At 47.8% G+C, this 16,879-nt stretch overlaps 2 protein-coding genes across 2 annotated transcripts; both read left to right on the forward strand.

Annotated features, from left to right (window-relative positions):
* Nucleotides 1–303: 303 nt before the first annotated feature.
* On the forward strand, nucleotides 304–2,480 carry LOC144405488 (uncharacterized). Its single transcript, XM_078098918.1, has one exon. The coding sequence runs from the start codon at nucleotides 792–794 to the stop codon at nucleotides 2,478–2,480; it is 1,689 nt and encodes a 562-aa protein (XP_077955044.1). The 5' UTR covers nucleotides 304–791.
* Nucleotides 2,481–4,011: 1,531 nt separating this feature from the next.
* LOC144405508 (transferrin receptor protein 1-like) lies at nucleotides 4,012–10,327 on the forward strand. Its single transcript, XM_078099258.1, has 8 exons — nucleotides 4,012–4,063; nucleotides 5,754–5,873; nucleotides 6,047–6,132; nucleotides 6,275–6,342; nucleotides 6,427–6,520; nucleotides 6,678–6,899; nucleotides 7,141–7,299; nucleotides 7,863–10,327. Exons 1-8 carry the CDS (start codon nucleotides 4,027–4,029, stop codon nucleotides 8,103–8,105), a joined length of 1,029 nt encoding a protein of 342 aa, XP_077955384.1. The 5' UTR covers nucleotides 4,012–4,026; the 3' UTR covers nucleotides 8,106–10,327.
* The last annotated feature ends 6,552 nt before the right edge of the window (nucleotides 10,328–16,879 follow it).

Here is a 16,879-nt window from a genome sequence, read left to right on the forward strand (position 1 = left end):
AGTTAGCACAGAGAGCGTGACAACAGAGGGAGACGTTTAAATGAGAGGGAAATTATGTGATTTGAGCCAAATCTGTAGACCTTGTTGTAAATAATTTGGTATTTTCTCTTAAACTTAGTGATAGGCTGCAAGTTGTTGAGTGTGGATATGAGATGTACAGTGCACGGTACATCTCATACAGCATCTTGATGACGGAAGCAAATTTTAGAGCATATAACATTAATAATAGCAGTACAGAATGGAATACTTTGTTACAGACCATCATCCTGTAATGATTTTATCAACAAATCATACATACATTTAACTACATATGGTATATTGATATAATTTTCATTAGGAATACATGAATGTTCTAGGTCACTAACAAACCATGAGTTAAGTTTTGTGTTCACAGGTAAAGAATGCTGCTGCAGCCCTGAAGACTGATGAGAATGCAAATGCAAGTCCAATTGTGATGGAAAGTCACAAAGACAATGGAAGAGCTCGCCAGCCAGCGTCGAACTTTGAGACAATGCAAAGAAGTCTGAAGCTGACCTGATACTGATTCTAACTGTCACACAAAAAAAAAAATCATAAGATATTACACCACACATTACATTAAAACTAGTTACCATGGTTACCAAATGGTCACCATTTAGGTCATAACTAGGTCATAGACAGTTGCTAAGCAACGGAGCTTTGATCAGATAACAGAGCTTAGTTATAGGCCATTTGCAGCAGACCAAGAAAGGAGAGACATCGTTTATTTAGGGTAACTGAAAATTTAGGGTAAAGGGATTTAAAGAAACAAAATGCGGAAATTCATTTCTCATGTCATGGGTTGGGAGACGGCTGTAGAATCCAACTTTGTGATGGAAGAAGTGGACTGTGACAATTCTGAAGCTCTTGCGCAGGCCATCGACCGGCTCACGGAGCGTTCGGATGGATACGACATTGACGTTGAGTTTGACATTTTCGACTGGGAAACTGACAGTCCAGAGCACAGTCTGGAAAGACACTGTTTGACTGCTTCGGAAGGAGAAACTCCATTAGCTGACTTTAGACGGACACCCAGTCTGGAAAGCCACTATTCGTCTGCCTCGGAAGGAGAAACTCCGTTAGCTGACTTTAGACGAAGACCCAGTCTGCAAAGCCACTGTTCGACTGAGGTCTTGAACCCCCACATGGACCCTTTGGGAGAATTCATGACTGAAAGGGTCACAACAACAACGGACCCTATTCAGTCAGAAGCAGCTTGTATCCTAGAGGTGCAAGCTGAGAACAACACACAAAATAGGTGGGACGAAATAGGCTGCAGGACAGTCGTGGAGAAGCTAGTCAGCCGGGTAACGGGGGATTCAATAGCAGCTCACCTCCACAAAGCCACCGTTTATTCACTGACGCAGCAGGTCCTTGAAAAGCTCCAGTATATTGACGTAGCCGTGGAGGCACAGAGACACAACATCAAGAGGGCTGACATGAAAGCCTACAAGGACCTGCTAAAGCCCATCGGCTGTAGAAATACACAGGTGTCGATTCAGAAGCTATTTATGCAGCTGACTGATGAGCAAGTCTGCGAGACACTGGTTAAGCACATGATAAAGCCAAAGAAACCCAGCGCCTTCGAAAGATTCTTGAACGCCACGGAAAAACCGTTCATTGCCTGTTTCAGACAAACCAAAGACAATGACAGCAGTCCAGAGCACAGTCTGGAAAGCCACGATTCGACTGCGTCGAAAGGAGAAACTCCACTAGCTGACTTTAGACGGACACCCAGTCTGGAAAGCCACTTTTCGTCTGCCTCTGAAGGAGAAACTCCGTTAGCTGACTTTAGACGGACACCCAGTCTGCAAAGCCACTGTTTGACTGCGATTGAGGTCTTGAACCCCCACATGGACCCTTTGGGAGATTTCATCGCTTACACTTCGGCTCTGTCCAGTTTGCTGTCGAACTCAGAGTTGCCCGTCGTTACTGAAAGGGTCACAACAACAACGGCCCCTATTCAGCCAGAAGCAGCTTGTATCCTAGAGGTGCAAGCTGAGAACAACACACAAAATAGGTGGGACGAAATAGGCTGCAGGACAGTCGTGGAGAAGCTAGTCAGCCGGGTAACGGGGGATTCAATAGCAGCTCACCTCCACAAAGCCACCGTTTATTCACTGACGCAGCAGGTCCTTGAAAAGCTCCAGTATATTGACGTAGCCGTGGAGGCACAGAGACACAACATCAAGAGGGCTGACATGAAAGCCTACAAGGACCTGCTAAAGCCCATCGGCTGTAGAAATACACAGGTGTCGATTCAGAAGCTATTTATGCAGCTGACTGATGAGCAAGTCTGCGAGACACTGGTTAAGCACATGATAAAGCCAAAGAAACCCAGCGCCTTCGAAAGATTCTTGAACGCCACGGAAAAACCGTTCATTGCCTGTTTCAGACAAACCAAAGATAATGACACCGACCGTAGCGTGCGCGCAACTCCTTCCCCCCCCCGTCGACCGTAGAGTCCGCGCCACTCCTTCCCACCCCCGTCGACCGTAGCGTCGGCGGCACTCCCCCTCCCCCCGTCGACCTTAGCGTCGGCGGCACTCCCCCCTCGACCGTAGCGTCGCCGGCACTCCCCCCTCCCCCCTCGACCGTAGCGTCGGCTGCACTCCTTCTTTCCCCCGTCGACCGTAGCGTCGGCGGCACTCCCCCTCCCCCCGTCGACCTTAGCGTCGGCGGCAATCCCCCTTCCCCCGTCGACCTTAGCGTCGGCGGCACTCCCCCTCCCCCCTCGACCGTAGCGTCGGCTGCACTCCTTCCCTCCCCCGTCGACCGTAGCGTCGGCGGCACTCCCCCTCCCCTCGTCGACCTTAGCGTCGGCGGCACTCCCCCCTCAACCGTAGCGTCGGCGGCACTTCCCCTACCCCCGTCAACCTTTAGCGTCGGCGCCACTCCCCCCTCGACCGTAGCGTCGGCTGCACTCCTTCCCTCCCCCGTCGACCGTAGCGTCGGCGGCACTCCCCCTCCCCCCGTCGACCTTAGCGTCGGCGGCACTCCCCCCTCGACCGTAGCGTCGGCTGCACTCCCCCTCCCCCGTCGACCTTAGGGTCGGCGCCACTCCCCCTCCCCCCGTCGACCTTAGCGTCGGCGGCACTCCCCCTCCCCCCGTCAACCTTTAGCGTCGGCGGCACTCCCCCCTCGACCGTAGCGTCGGCTGAACTCCCCCTCCCCCGTCGACCTTAGGGTCGGCGCCACTCCCCCTCCCCCGTAGCGTCGGCGGCACTCCCCCTCCCCCCTCGACTGTAGCGTCGGCTGCACTTCCCCTCCCCCGTCGACCGTAGCGTCGGTGGCACTCCCCGTCGACCGTAGCGTCGGCTGCACTCCCCCTCCCCCGTCGACCGTAGCGTCGGCGGCACTCCCCCTCCCCCGTCGACCGTAGCGGATGCTAAACTCCATTCCATGCTGTAACAGTCACTCACCCGGTACAATTAACCATCATTGTCCTCTACCGTCCGCCAGGCTCCTTAGGTCATTTCTTGGAAGAACTGGACATTCTCCTGTCTAATTTCCCCGAAAATGGACCTCCGCTCATCCTCCTGGGTGACTTCAACATCCAGACAGAGAAGTCATCTGACCTCGTACACCTACTTTCTTCCTTCGCTCTGTCACTCAGTCCCTCTCCTCCTACTCACAAAGCCGGCAATCACCTTGACTACATCTTTACTAGAAACTGCTCTACCACTAACCTCTCTGTAACTCCACTTCGTGTGTCTGATGACTTCTTCATCTCTTACTCTCTCCCACTCTCTATAACTAACAAACCTCCCTCATTGACTAACTCTGTACCGGCTCGTCGCAATATTCGCTCCCTCTCTCCCTCCTCGCTGGCATCCTCTGTTCTATCAGCTCTCCCTTCAACTGATTCCTTCTCACACTTGCATCCAAACGCTGCTGCAGAGACTCCTCTCAACTCTTTCCTCCTCTCTAGACTCTCTCTGCCCTCTTACGACACGACGGACTGGCAAATCCCCTCCGGCTCCGTGGCTGTCTCAACCGGTGCGTGCCATGAGAGCCACCACGCGAGCGTCGGAAAGGAGATGGCGTAAATATAAACGACCTGACGACCTGCTTAAATTTCAATCTCTCCTCTCCTTGTTTTCTGCTTCTATCTCTGCTGCCAAAAGTTCTTTCTACCAATCCAAAATTGAATCTTCATTTTCTAACCCCAAAAAACTCTACAGACCGTTCTCTCTTCTTCCCTTTTTGTCCAAAACCCTTGAACGTGCTATCTTTAATCAACTCTCCTCTTATCTCCACTGTAACAATCTCCTTGACCCCCACCAGTCAGGTTTCAAGGCAGGCCACTCCACAGAGACTGCTCTCCTTGCTGTCTCAGAGCAACTCCACACTGCTAGAGCCCCCTCTCTCTCCTCTGTCCTTATCCTTCTGGACCTCTCTGCTGCATTTGACACGATCAACCACCAGATCCTTATTTCCTCCCTTCAGGAACTTGGTGTCACAGGCTCTGCTCTCTCCCTTCTCTCGTCCTACCTCGACGGCCGCACCTACCGGGTAACCTGGCGAGGATCTGTGTCGGAACCTTATCCTCTTACTACGGGAGTTCCTCAGGGTTCCGTGCTGGGTCCCCTCCTGTTCACGCTTTACACCAACTCTCTTGGCGCTGTCATTCGCTCGCATGGCTTCTCTTACCACAGCTATGCTGATGACACCCAACTAATTCTCTCCTTCCCTCACTCGGACACCCAGGTGGCGGCTCGGATCTCTGCCTGTGTAACTGACATCTCTCAGTGGATGTCCGCCCACCATCTGAAAATCAACCCCGACAAGACTGAACTACTTCTCTTTCCCGGAAAAGATTCGCTTACCCAGGACCTGACAGTCAATTTTGGAAACTCCGTACTAACGCCCACTTTGACCGCTAAGAACCTCGGCGTCACACTCGACAGTCAACTCTCCCTGACTCCCAACATCACCGCGAGTACGCGATCCTGTAGATACACGCTCTACAACATCAGGAGAATACGTCCCCTTCTCACTCAGGAGGCAGCGCAGGTACTGATTCAGGCTCTTGTCATCTCCCGCCTGGACTACTGCAACTCCCTCCTGGCTGGTCTCCCTGCGACCGCCATTCGACCTCTGCAGCTCATTCAGAATGCAGCAGCTCGACTCGTCTTCAACCTTCCAAAATTCTCCCACACTACTCCACTCCTCCGCTCTCTTCACTGGCTACCGGTGGCCGCCCGCATCCAGTTCAAAACATTGGTGCTCACGTACCATGCTGTGAATGGATCAGGTCCAGCTTACATCCAGGACATGGTCAAACCCTACATCCTAACCCGCACTCTCCGCTTTGCATCTGCAAAACTACTCGTCCCTCCCTCACTGAGAGCAAAACACTCGACTAGATCATGACTCTTTGCTGTCCTTGCTCCGAAATGGTGGAACAAGCGCTCTGACGACACCAGGACCGCAGAGAGCTTTCACATCTTCCCCCGCAAACTAAAGACACACCTCTTCAGACTCTACCTCGACTAAAAGACTAACAAATTGTAGCACTTAAATTGTACTTATAACGCCATTTATAGCAAATTGTAAATTGGCTTAGTTGAGGAAATTGCACTTTCTTGTTTCTTGTTCTTCTGAGTTTGTACCCTATGGTTGAATGCACCTATTGTAAGTCGCTTTGGATAAAAGCATCAGCTAAATGACACGTAATGTAATGTAAGGAGCTCCCTACCTAGAATGTCTTTGTTTTCATTCTTCAATTGTAGATCGATATGTCGTAATCGGCGCTCAGAGGGATGCATGGGGGGCGTGTTTTGCTACGTCGACCGTCGGCACCAGCCTCCTCGTGGAGTTGGCCCGTTCCGTCTCGGACATGGTGAAGAATGGTAAGGTTCTAACGTGAAATGTTTCCAGATGTTTTTGTTTGTTCCTTGAAGGGATAATACGATACGATTATCATTTAACGGCTATAGACGGAAGCCAGGATGTGCTTAGTCCAAATATAAAATTGATCAAGTCGCTAGGTTGCCACTTAATGCTTTTCTCATCTTCGTACCAGATGGTTTCAAACCAAGGAGAAGCATCGTGTTCGCTAGTTGGAGTGCTGGGGAATATGGGAGTGTTGGCGCCACCGAGTGGTTGGAGGTGAGAAGGATTTACCCAACTGTACTTCTCTGGATCAGCAGCTTTTATGGTGTAATCACTCTGATCGCTGCAGTGTTGTTATTTAAATATTTTTTTCCAAATTGTGAAACATAATGTATAACTGCAATCGTCTTCTCTTTAGGTGAAATATCCAGACAGTTCTTCGACACTCTACTCCCAATTTGCAAAGAGGAGCTTGGAGCCGAATGTGTAAGTGGAACCAGGCCGCCGGTCCGTTTGGTCTAGTCTGTGTTTGTACGTCACCACGACATCAAATCTGTTTTATTTTACCAGATTGGAGCCTTTTAAGCTGGATGCTGCTGCTTATCCTTTCCTCGCTTTCTCTGGCATCCCCTCGGTCTCATTTGGATTCACCTCTGGTAACTTGGTGAGTCGTCCATCCTACCACAACTTGCATCAGTCTTTTTGAGCCAGTTTTGTAGCCACAGCCTGAGACCAGCTTTTACATTGAGCCATCACGTTAGTTTGTTCATCCCGCGGTCTAGTTTCTGCTCTGTAATCAACACCTTTCTTCCCCCTCTCAGGAATACCCGTACTTCGGCACAGAGCTGGACACCAGGGAGAAACTGAACGTGGCTGCGGGCAATCAGGTTCCTCAGCTGGCAGAAACGGCGGCTCGGTTCGCAGGTCACATGGTGCTGAGGCTGGTCCATGATCACCTGCTGCGTATGGACGTGATGAAGTACAACAATATTATCCGCAACCATGTTGTCCAGATCAACACCAAAGTCTATTCTGTTAAGAGGGTGAGTGCCGGGTTTTTCTTTCTGGCATGGATTGAACTATTTGATTTGTTACCTTTTCAGAATCAATTGCAAATAAATACTACATTCAAATTCACGCTTTGAAAGTAGACAAGTTACTTGTTTGTTTGTTTTTTAAATTGATTTTATTGCGGATATGTTGCCACCCAAATGTCTCAAAGATGCACATCTAGTTTAGTTTCTTCAGAATATCACACCTCGTGGTTGCCATGTGTGCTTGCAGATGCAGCCCCAGCTGTTGCCCAAGGCCTTGACTGTGCAGTGGTTAATCTCGGCCTCCGGCTCCTACGGACGCGTGGCTCAGCGGCTGGTGACGGACATGCAGAACAGTGACCTGGAGGACATTGAGATGTGTCGCATCATTAATGACCGCATAATGGCGGTAAGACCATGACTCGTAAAGTCCTAAAACAAAGTTATAGCCTCAAGTTTTATAGCTACTCACTGTTGACCCCTGACCCCCCCTTGGCTGTGAGAAACAAATTGGTAAGAGCTGGAATTGGTGGCAGTTACTATGTAGAACATGTATTCATTGTAGCTAGTTGTGAAGATGTCATATACCTCCTTGACCTTTTGCAACATTTGGTTGAAATGGGTCAAATCTGTGAGGTCGGCAGCTCGCTTTGCCTTCTACACTAATCCACGCTCACACAGTCCGGATGAAGCACGTCACCACAGTTCACGAGTATTCACATAAATTCAAAGTTGTCTTTATAACTGTTAATGTTGCTTAGGTGTGTAGAAATCTTATCCTTGAGAAAAATGTCTTAACTGACTTTAAAAATCTATTCAAATACTTATTTCAGAAAGTAGCAAAGGAATCAGACACCTGTGGAGTTTTAAAATACTTAAGATAATGAATAAACGGCTGTTAAAACCAATACCAGTGACTTAAGAAAGCTTTACTAACGTCCCCCTCATCCTGCTGTTCTCTTGACTCTGCAGGTGGAAAGGAACCTCCTGTCGCCCTACGTGTCTCCCAGAGACAGCCCGTTCCGCCACATCATGCTGGGCTCCGGCCCTCACACCCTCAAGGCTCTTTCCAACCACCTCGATGGCCTCAAGAACGACCACCCCGAGTCGGACGCCGACCTCTTCCGCAACCAGCTGGCCATGGCGACCTGGACGGTTCAGGGCTGTGCCAACTCGCTAGCCGGGGATATCTGGGCCTTGGATAATGAAATCTAAAGTAATTTCTCTCCCTTGTTCACGTGCTCTGTCATCACAACTAGCACTCACGGATGCACAGCTTATTAAAATATTTAAGCAGAAGGAGAAAATTATACAATTGAGGCGTCTACTGAATTGAATTTTGATTTCATTGTCATCACAGCAAACACTTGATGTGATGAGTTAATCTTTATTTTTTGAAACTCTCCAAAAAGCCAAACATTAATTCTGAAAGTCTTCTTCCGCCTTAACTTGAAAGAGTTGTAAGGGTAATTTACTTTTTTCCTTCTACTTGCAGAAAGAGAAATTCCTCAATAACATCTCCTTTAAAAACAACATTCTCTTTGGTGCTTGTAACGACTACGTTCAAATGACCTGCAGCAGTACTTCTTGTGTTGGTCTTACCTCATGAAAGAGATACATGTAGTGAACTTGAGGTCAAAACTACAGAGAAATCAAATGGTCAGTAGAGATAAGCTAAAAGTGTTTACCTTAATCACTGCAAATAAAAACATCTGGTGCTGATGGAGCTCTGTTCAAACCCCAGCTGGTTAATATTGGTAGCTACAATTTCCTTCAGCGCTGAAATCTAGCTCCTCAACGTTTGGTCAGAGATTCAGGAGTTGCTGAAAAAGGCTGAAGATGTTAAGTTCTGTTGGATAGAACACATCTTGAAAAATATTTTGGACAATGAGACGTTGTAACTTGGCCTCATCCATGCTTCATTGATCTTTTAGAAAAGTTCTGAATAATTACTAATCTGAATTTCTCATCGCCTGAATCCGGGCAAACCTGTCAGCCTTTCAAACAAACCACAGAAAACATTACAGGGAGGAGTCTCCAACCACGTGGCACTGAAACAAACCGTACGTCTATTTATTGTGTTATTTATTTATCAGTGGCAGAGTTCACTATAAATATTTTTTTATTGCCTTTTATAAAAAAATGTAATTATCGGGGGCAGTGTCTTCCATAATTATGACAGTTATACTGTCGAAATGACAAAAGCAGCATCTGCTTAAAGGGAAGTGTACATGTTGACCGACGGCCGGCAGGACTCAACGCTGAACAGTCAGTCACCTCTCTGAAAGCAGCACAAGGGCTCAAGGTTGTTTTTTGTTAAACTGACACTGGATCGGTCTTTCGGGGAAAATGCCGTCTCTCATATCCCGCCTCTGGCTGCCGGTGCCGCTCCCTCGGTACATGTACACCTCTCGTCCCGAATACGTTATCGGCAGCAGTGCCTTCCATAATGTGAAATGAAGAAGGTAGTTTTTGCCTACCAGTGTATGTCCGTATCGGAGGCAGTGCCCTCCATATTTCACTGTAGGATGGATGTTTTTTATTATCGGGAACAGTGATTTCCATAATGTCTGTACATAAACATTAGGGTGCTGCACGTGTGGTCTGCAGCTTTAGATCCCTTTAATGATCTTTCCACGCTTATGTAGCTCTTTATGGAGAAGTTTTACATCATCGCTTTATGAAATGATTGCATCATCTCATTAGTGAGGTACAGAAGCGGTCTAAGTTATGGGTTCCTTCAGTCAGACGTTCTCATATTAATCAAGGTGTCAATTTTCTTTTTCTCTGGACTCCATGAAATGTCTGAAGTGTTAACATGTTTTGGGACAGCGGTGTGGTCCACTGAGTCCAGAATAGATCCTCACTTCGCTAAATGAGTTTTGATGAGTCAGTCGGTGTGAAAGTGAGTCCTACCTTCTCTTTTGATGAGTTTGTTCATTAAGAGATTTCCTTGTGCCTTGTTTCCTAAATGTTTCTACATACAATACCCAGTTTTTGGAACATTGTATTTGACTTTTTCTTTGCTCAATTGTCTTTTTTTTTTCCTTTTGCGTGAATCAAGTTACTGGTTTAAAGGCATGTTATGGTATCACATATTCACAGGGATAAGAAAAGTAACTAATTTTATGTCGCCAGGATTTCAAAATATCACCCTGAATGTTACAGTAGTGAACAACGTTCTTTAGCAAATCTAAGCCATAAAATAGTTGCTTTTGGAAAACACTGCTTCAACAGAATTTGCAATCGGTAGTCATTTAAAATGCTCTATAGACCTTTTTTTTTTTTTTTTTTAATAGTTTGAGGGAACTGATCAGCTGGGTTATAAGGAGTCATGTACATGGATGTTACATTTCTGATGTGTTTCTTTATTTCTTAAACTATTCAAATGTGCTTCGCTTTACGCTTTCCTGGCTGCAATAAACAATCACCTCACAGCCGTTGAGTCATGGGGTGATCATTAGTCCAAGTTCTAAATCAAGTTTCAGTCACAGGGTCTTAGGTTTGTCATCCTGAAATCTATAAATTAAATGTATCCACACCTTCTGAAGAATATTATCCATTCTTTACATACATGTGCCCTTCATTGAGACTTGTAACTTTCCCTGGATGTTTAAACGTCCTTTTGTTTGTCTGTGCACAGTCATTTCTGTGTGCATCTTAAATCAAACTTGTTTAATTGAGTGACATCACAAGTTGTGGAAACCAGTCTGAAGATCCCGGAAGTGTCCAATGTGCATGCTCCGCAAACACACAATGGACTTTTTAAATGAAGTGAGAAAAGAAGCAGTTTGTATAAAAGTGCAAAGCATGTGTCTTCCATACTATCATCCCCTCAAATGACCATCTTTTACCAGATGGAGACAGTCTATTCTACTTAAAGCTTTGAACTGCAACCTTTTAATCTCTAACTCAAGTATGGCACTTCATAAAGGTTCGTGTTTGCATTGAAAGTGGCTATCAAAGGGCCCAAAGCCTGAATGTGCAGCAGAGGTTCATGTTGCTTCAGTTTCCTGCTCCAGCAAACAAATATCGGTGGATTAGATGAGAAGAAACAAGAACAGGAAATGAAAATAAAACTGGGAAATATTTACATGTTGCCAAATGACTACTTCCTCAGTCCGTGAAGGAAATGTACACAAACCCGACAAACTTCAAAATGAAAAGGTGAAATCCACTTGAAGTGAGCTAATAGAAATATTAGAACACCAACAAGGCTGCATTCGCTTTCAGCTATAACTAGTTTAGTTGTATGAATATACATATATGGGTCATTCCACAAAAAACGTGCTGTCACTCACTTGTACAGACACTAAAATCCATGGCAAGTTTATTCATTTAATATTTAATGTTAGATTTTGGCAATGTAATTACAAAACTAAGCTCGAGGAATTTCTTTGTCACTTATCTTTCATGGAAGTCGAGCCCTTTATGGATTAATTCAAATGTATAGTTACATTGAACATTCACATGGTTAAAAACGTGAAATACCTAATTATTACAAATATTAAATTACCAGTCCCACAGAATCATGTGACTCAACTCATTTTGAAATACTTCACTGACTCTTCCTGCATTAGGAGGTCATTTGAGGAAGTGCATTGGACAGTAATATAGTAAATCAGATGTCCGTCTCGTTCAAAATGATATGAGAATTTTGAATGAAGCTTTTAAGCCTGTCATTTGTGTTACTAATTTATTGGTTACTCATGAGGTCCAAAATTTAAACTGATTTATATTGAACAGTTTAATGGTTTTGATTTTCATGTGGTCTGACATGAAAAGCCATTTTCAGTGACATCCCTCTACAAATGAGCCATATACAAGCTGAAAAGTTAATTGTCTATTTGTGTAAGTATACTTTTCCTTTTGTCAGACACGGTGGAATTAAAAGCTGCTGAAAAGCAAAGATTATACAGGCAGCGGGAGATAGAGACCCTACACGTAGAGTACTTGTCAAAACGGCGTTATGTAAATGATATCCTGACCCAAAAGAGGAAGAACACGGGGGATCTAACTGAAAGGGAAAGAAGAGCAGGGACTTGAAGGTCCCTCTGTAATCTCTCCAATAAAAACACTTTCCACTATGCTCTGCTTGATGATTTTAGAGAGGCAAAGAGGGCTTTGGCCTCAAATCAGAGAGGGAGACAAACTAGAGAAACGGATTCCGATCGCTATGTCGAAAGAGTTTCTGCTTCTCGTACAAAGCTGGGGAATGACTGAGGAAGAGGTGTGAAGATGCCTCAAGAAAAAAGGACCACTGTTGACTCAACAGTGGTCCTTTTTTGTTGGTCAACAGTCCAGTGGGTGAATATATGTAAATAGTTAGCACAGAGAGCGTGACAACAGAGGGAGACGTTTAAATGAGAGGGAAATTATGTGATTTGAGCCAAATCTGTAGACCTTGTTGTAAATAATTTGGTATTTTCTCTTAAACTTAGTGATAGGCTGCAAGTTGTTGAGTGTGGATATGAGATGTACAGTGCACGGTACATCTCATACAGCATCTTGATGACGGAAGCAAATTTTAGATCATATAACATTAATAATAGCAGTACAGAATGGAATACTTTGTTACAGACCATCATCCTGTAATGATTTTATCAACAAATCATACATACATTTAACTACATATGGTATATTGATATAATTTTCATTAGGAATACATGAATGTTCTAGGTCACTAACAAACCATGAGTTAAGTTTTGTGTTCACAGGTAAAGAATGCTGCTGCAGCCCTGAAGACTGATGAGAATGCAAATGCAAGTCCAATTGTGATGGAAAGTCACAAAGACAATGGAAGAGCTCGCCAGCCAGCGTCGAACTTTGAGACAATGCAAAGAAGTCTGAAGCTGACCTGATACTGATTCTAACTGTCACACAAAAAAAAAAATCATAAGATATTACACCACACATTACATTAAAACTAGTTACCATGGTTACCAAATGGTCACCATTTAGGTCATAACTAGGTCATAGACAGTTGCTAAGCAACGGAGCTTTGATCAGATAACAGAGCTTAGTTATAGGCCATTTGCAGCAGACCAAGAAAGGAGAGACATCGTTTATTTAGGGTAACTGAAAATTTAGGGTAAAGGGATTTAAAGAAACAAAATGCGGAAATTCATTTCTCATGTCATGGGTTGGGAGACGGCTGTAGAATCCAACTTTGTGATGGAAGAAGTGGACTGTGACAATTCTGAAGCTCTTGTGCAGGCCATCGACCGGCTCACGGAGCGTTCGGATGGATACGACATTGACGTTGAGTTTGACATTTTCGACTGGGAAACTGACAGTCCAGAGCACAGTCTGGAAAGACACTGTTTGACTGCTTCGGAAGGAGAAACTCCATTAGCTGACTTTAGACGGACACCCAGTCTGGAAAGCCACTATTCGTCTGCCTCGGAAGGAGAAACTCCGTTAGCTGACTTTAGACGGAGACCCAGTCTGCAAAGCCACTGTTCGACTGAGGTCTTGAACCCCCACATGGACCCTTTGGGAGAATTCATGACTGAAAGGGTCACAACAACAACGGACCCTATTCAGTCAGAAGCAGCTTGTATCCTAGAGGTGCAAGCTGAGAACGACACACGAAATAGGTGGGACGAAATAGGCTGCAGGACAGTCGTGGAGAAGCTAGTCAGCCGGGTAACGGGGGATTCAATAGCAGCTCACCTCCACAAAGCCACCGTTTATTCACTGACGCAGCAGGTCCTTGAAAAGCTCCAGTATATTGACGTAGCCGTGGAGGCACAGAGACACAACATCAAGAGGGCTGACATGAAAGCCTACAAGGACCTGCTAAAGCCCATCGGCTGTAGAAAGACACAGGTGTCGATTCAGAAGCTATTTATGCAGCTGACTGATGAGCAAGTCTGCGAGACACTGGTTAAGCACATGATAAAGCCAAAGAAACCCAGCGCCTTCGAAAGATTCTTGAACGCCACGGAAAAACCGTTCATTGCCTGTTTCAGACAAACCAAAGACAATGACAGCAGTCCAGAGCACAGTCTGGAAAGCCACGATTCGACTGCGTCGAAAGGAGAAACTCCACTAGCTGACTTTAGACGGACACCCAGTCTGGAAAGCCACTTTTCGTCTGCCTCGGAAGGAGAAACTCCGTTAGCTGACTTTAGACGGACACCCAGTCTGCAAAGCCACTGTTTGACTGCGATTGAGGTCTTGAACCCCCACATGGACCCTTTGGGAGATTTCATCGCTTACACTTCGGCTCTGTCCAGTTTGCTGTCGAACTCAGAGTTGCCCGTCGTTACTGAAAGGGTCACAACAACAACGGCCCCTATTCAGCCAGAAGCAGCTTGTATCCTAGAGGTGCAAGCTGAGAACAACACACAAAATAGGTGGGACGAAATAGGCTGCAGGACAGTCGTGGAGAAGCTAGTCAGCCGGGTAACGGGGGATTCAATAGCAGCTCACCTCCACAAAGCCACCGTTTATTCACTGACGCAGCAGGTCCTTGAAAAGCTCCAGTATATTGACGTAGCCGTGGAGGCACAGAGACACAACATCAAGAGGGCTGACATGAAAGCCTACAAGGACCTGCTAAAGCCCATCGGCTGTAGAAATACACAGATGTCGATTCAGAAGCTATTTATGCAGCTGACTGATGAGCAAGTCTGCGAGACACTGGTTAAGCACATGATAAAGCCAAAGAAACCCAGCGCCTTCGAAAGATTCTTGAACGCCACGGAAAAACCGTTCATTGCCTGTTTCAGACAAACCAAAGATAATGACACCGACCGTAGCGTGCGCGCAACTCCTTCCCCCCCCCGTCGACCGTAGAGTCCGCGCCACTCCTTCCCTCCCCCGTCGACCGTAGCGTCGGCGGCACTCCCCCTCCCCCCGTCGACCTTAGCGTCGGCGGCAATCCCCCTTCCCCCGTCGACCTTAGCGTCGGCGGCACTCCCCCTCCCCCCTCGACCGTAGCGTCGGCTGCACTCCTTCCCTCCCCCGTCGACCGTAGCGTCGGCGGCACTCCCCCTCCCCCCGTCAACCTTTAGCGTCGGCGGCACTCCCCCCTCGACCGTAGCGTCGGCTGCACTCCTTCCCTCCCCCGTCGACCGTAGCGTCGGCGGCACTCCCCCTCCCCTCGTCGACCTTAGCGTCGGCGGCACTCCCCCCTCAACCGTAGCGTCGGCGGCACTTCCCCTACCCCCGTCAACCTTTAGCGTCGGCGGCACTCCCCCCTCGACCGTAGCGTCGGCTGCACTCCTTCCCTCCCCCGTCGACCGTAGCGTCGGCGGCACTCCCCCTCCCCCCGTCGACCTTAGCGTCGGCGGCACTCCCCCCTCGACCGTAGCGTCGGCTGCACTCCCCCTCCCCCGTCGACCTTAGGGTCGGCGCCACTCCCCCTCCCCCCGTCGACCTTAGCGTCGGCGGCACTCCCCCTCCCCCCGTCAACCTTTAGCGTCGGCGGCACTCCCCCCTCGACCGTAGCGTCGGCTGCACTCCCCCTCCCCCGTCGACCTTAGGGTCGGCGCCACTCCCCCTCCCCCGTAGCGTCGGCGGCACTCCCCCTCCCCCCTCGACTGTAGCGTCGGCTGCACTTCCCCTCCCCCGTCGACCGTAGCGTCGGTGGCACTCCCCGTCGACCGTAGCGTCGGCTGCACTCCCCCTCCCCCGTCGACCGTAGCGTCGGCGGCACTCCCCCTCCCCCGTCGACCGTAGCGGATGCTAAACTCCATTCCATGCTGTAACAGTCACTCACCCGGTACAATTAACCATCATTGTCCTCTACCGTCCGCCAGGCTCCTTAGGTCATTTCTTGGAAGAACTGGACATTCTCCTGTCTAATTTCCCCGAAAATGGACCTCCGCTCATCCTCCTGGGTGACTTCAACATCCAGACAGAGAAGTCATCTGACCTCGTACACCTACTTTCTTCCTTCGCTCTGTCACTCAGTCCCTCTCCTCCTACTCACAAAGCCGGCAATCACCTTGACTACATCTTTACTAGAAACTGCTCTACCACTAACCTCTCTGTAACTCCACTTCATGTGTCTGATGACTTCTTCATCTCTTACTCTCTCCCACTCTCTATAACTAACAAACCTCCCTCATTGACTAACTCTGTACCGGCTCGTCGCAATATTCGCTCCCTCTCTCCCTCCTCGCTGGCATCCTCTGTTCTATCAGCTCTCCCTTCAACTGATTCCTTCTCACACTTGCATCCAAACGCTGCTGCAGAGACTCCTCTCAACTCTTTCCTCCTCTCTAGACTCTCTCTGCCCTCTTACGACACGACGGACTGGCAAATCCCCTCCAGCTCCGTGGCTGTCTCAACCGGTGCGTGCCATGAGAGCCACCACGCGAGCGTCGGAAAGGAGATGGCGTAAATATAAACGACCTGACGACCTGCTTAAATTTCAATCTCTCCTCTCCTTGTTTTCTGCTTCTATCTCTGCTGCCAAAAGTTCTTTCTACCAATCCAAAATTGAATCTTCATTTTCTAACCCCAAAAAACTCTACAGACCGTTCTCTCTTCTTCCCTTTTTGTCCAAAACCCTTGAACGTGCTATCTTTAATCAACTCTCCTCTTATCTCCACTGTAACAATCTCCTTGACCCCCACCAGTCAGGTTTCAAGGCAGGCCACTCCACAGAGACTGCTCTCCTTGCTGTCTCAGAGCAACTCCACACTGCTAGAGCCCCCTCTCTCTCCTCTGTCCTTATCCTTCTGGACCTCTCTGCTGCATTTGACACGATCAACCACCAGATCCTTATTTCCTCCCTTCAGGAACTTGGTGTCACAGGCTCTGCTCTCTCCCTTCTCTCGTCCTACCTCGACGGCCGCACCTACCGGGTAACCTGGCGAGGATCTGTGTCGGAACCTTATCCTCTTTCTACGGGAGTTCCTCAGGGTTCCGTGCTGGGTCCCCTCCTGTTCACGCTTTACACCAACTCTCTTGGCCCTGTCATTCGCTCGCATGGCTTCTCTTACCACAGCTATGCTGATGACACCCAACTAATT

The sequence above is a fragment of the Gasterosteus aculeatus genome, chromosome 3 (genome assembly GCF_964276395.1).
Source record: "Gasterosteus aculeatus chromosome 3, fGasAcu3.hap1.1, whole genome shotgun sequence".
Lineage (NCBI taxonomy): Eukaryota > Metazoa > Chordata > Actinopteri > Perciformes > Gasterosteidae > Gasterosteus > Gasterosteus aculeatus.

What these genes read in the sequence shown, in the direction of transcription:
- LOC144405488 (XM_078098918.1), top strand. Translation starts at nt 792, where the DNA reads ATGCGGAAATTCATTTCTCATGTCATGGGTTGGGAGACGGCTGTAGAA.
- LOC144405508 (XM_078099258.1), top strand. Translation starts at nt 4,027, where the DNA reads ATGAGAGCCACCACGCGAGCGTCGGAAAGGAGATGGC. An exon ending in AGGAGCTTGGAGCCGAATGT is followed by an intron (nt 6,343 to 6,426) that starts GTAAGTGGAACC and finishes TTATTTTACCAG; the next exon opens with ATTGGAGCCTTTTAAGCTGG. An exon ending in TTAATGACCGCATAATGGCG is followed by an intron (nt 7,300 to 7,862) that starts GTAAGACCATGA and finishes TTGACTCTGCAG; the next exon opens with GTGGAAAGGAACCTCCTGTC.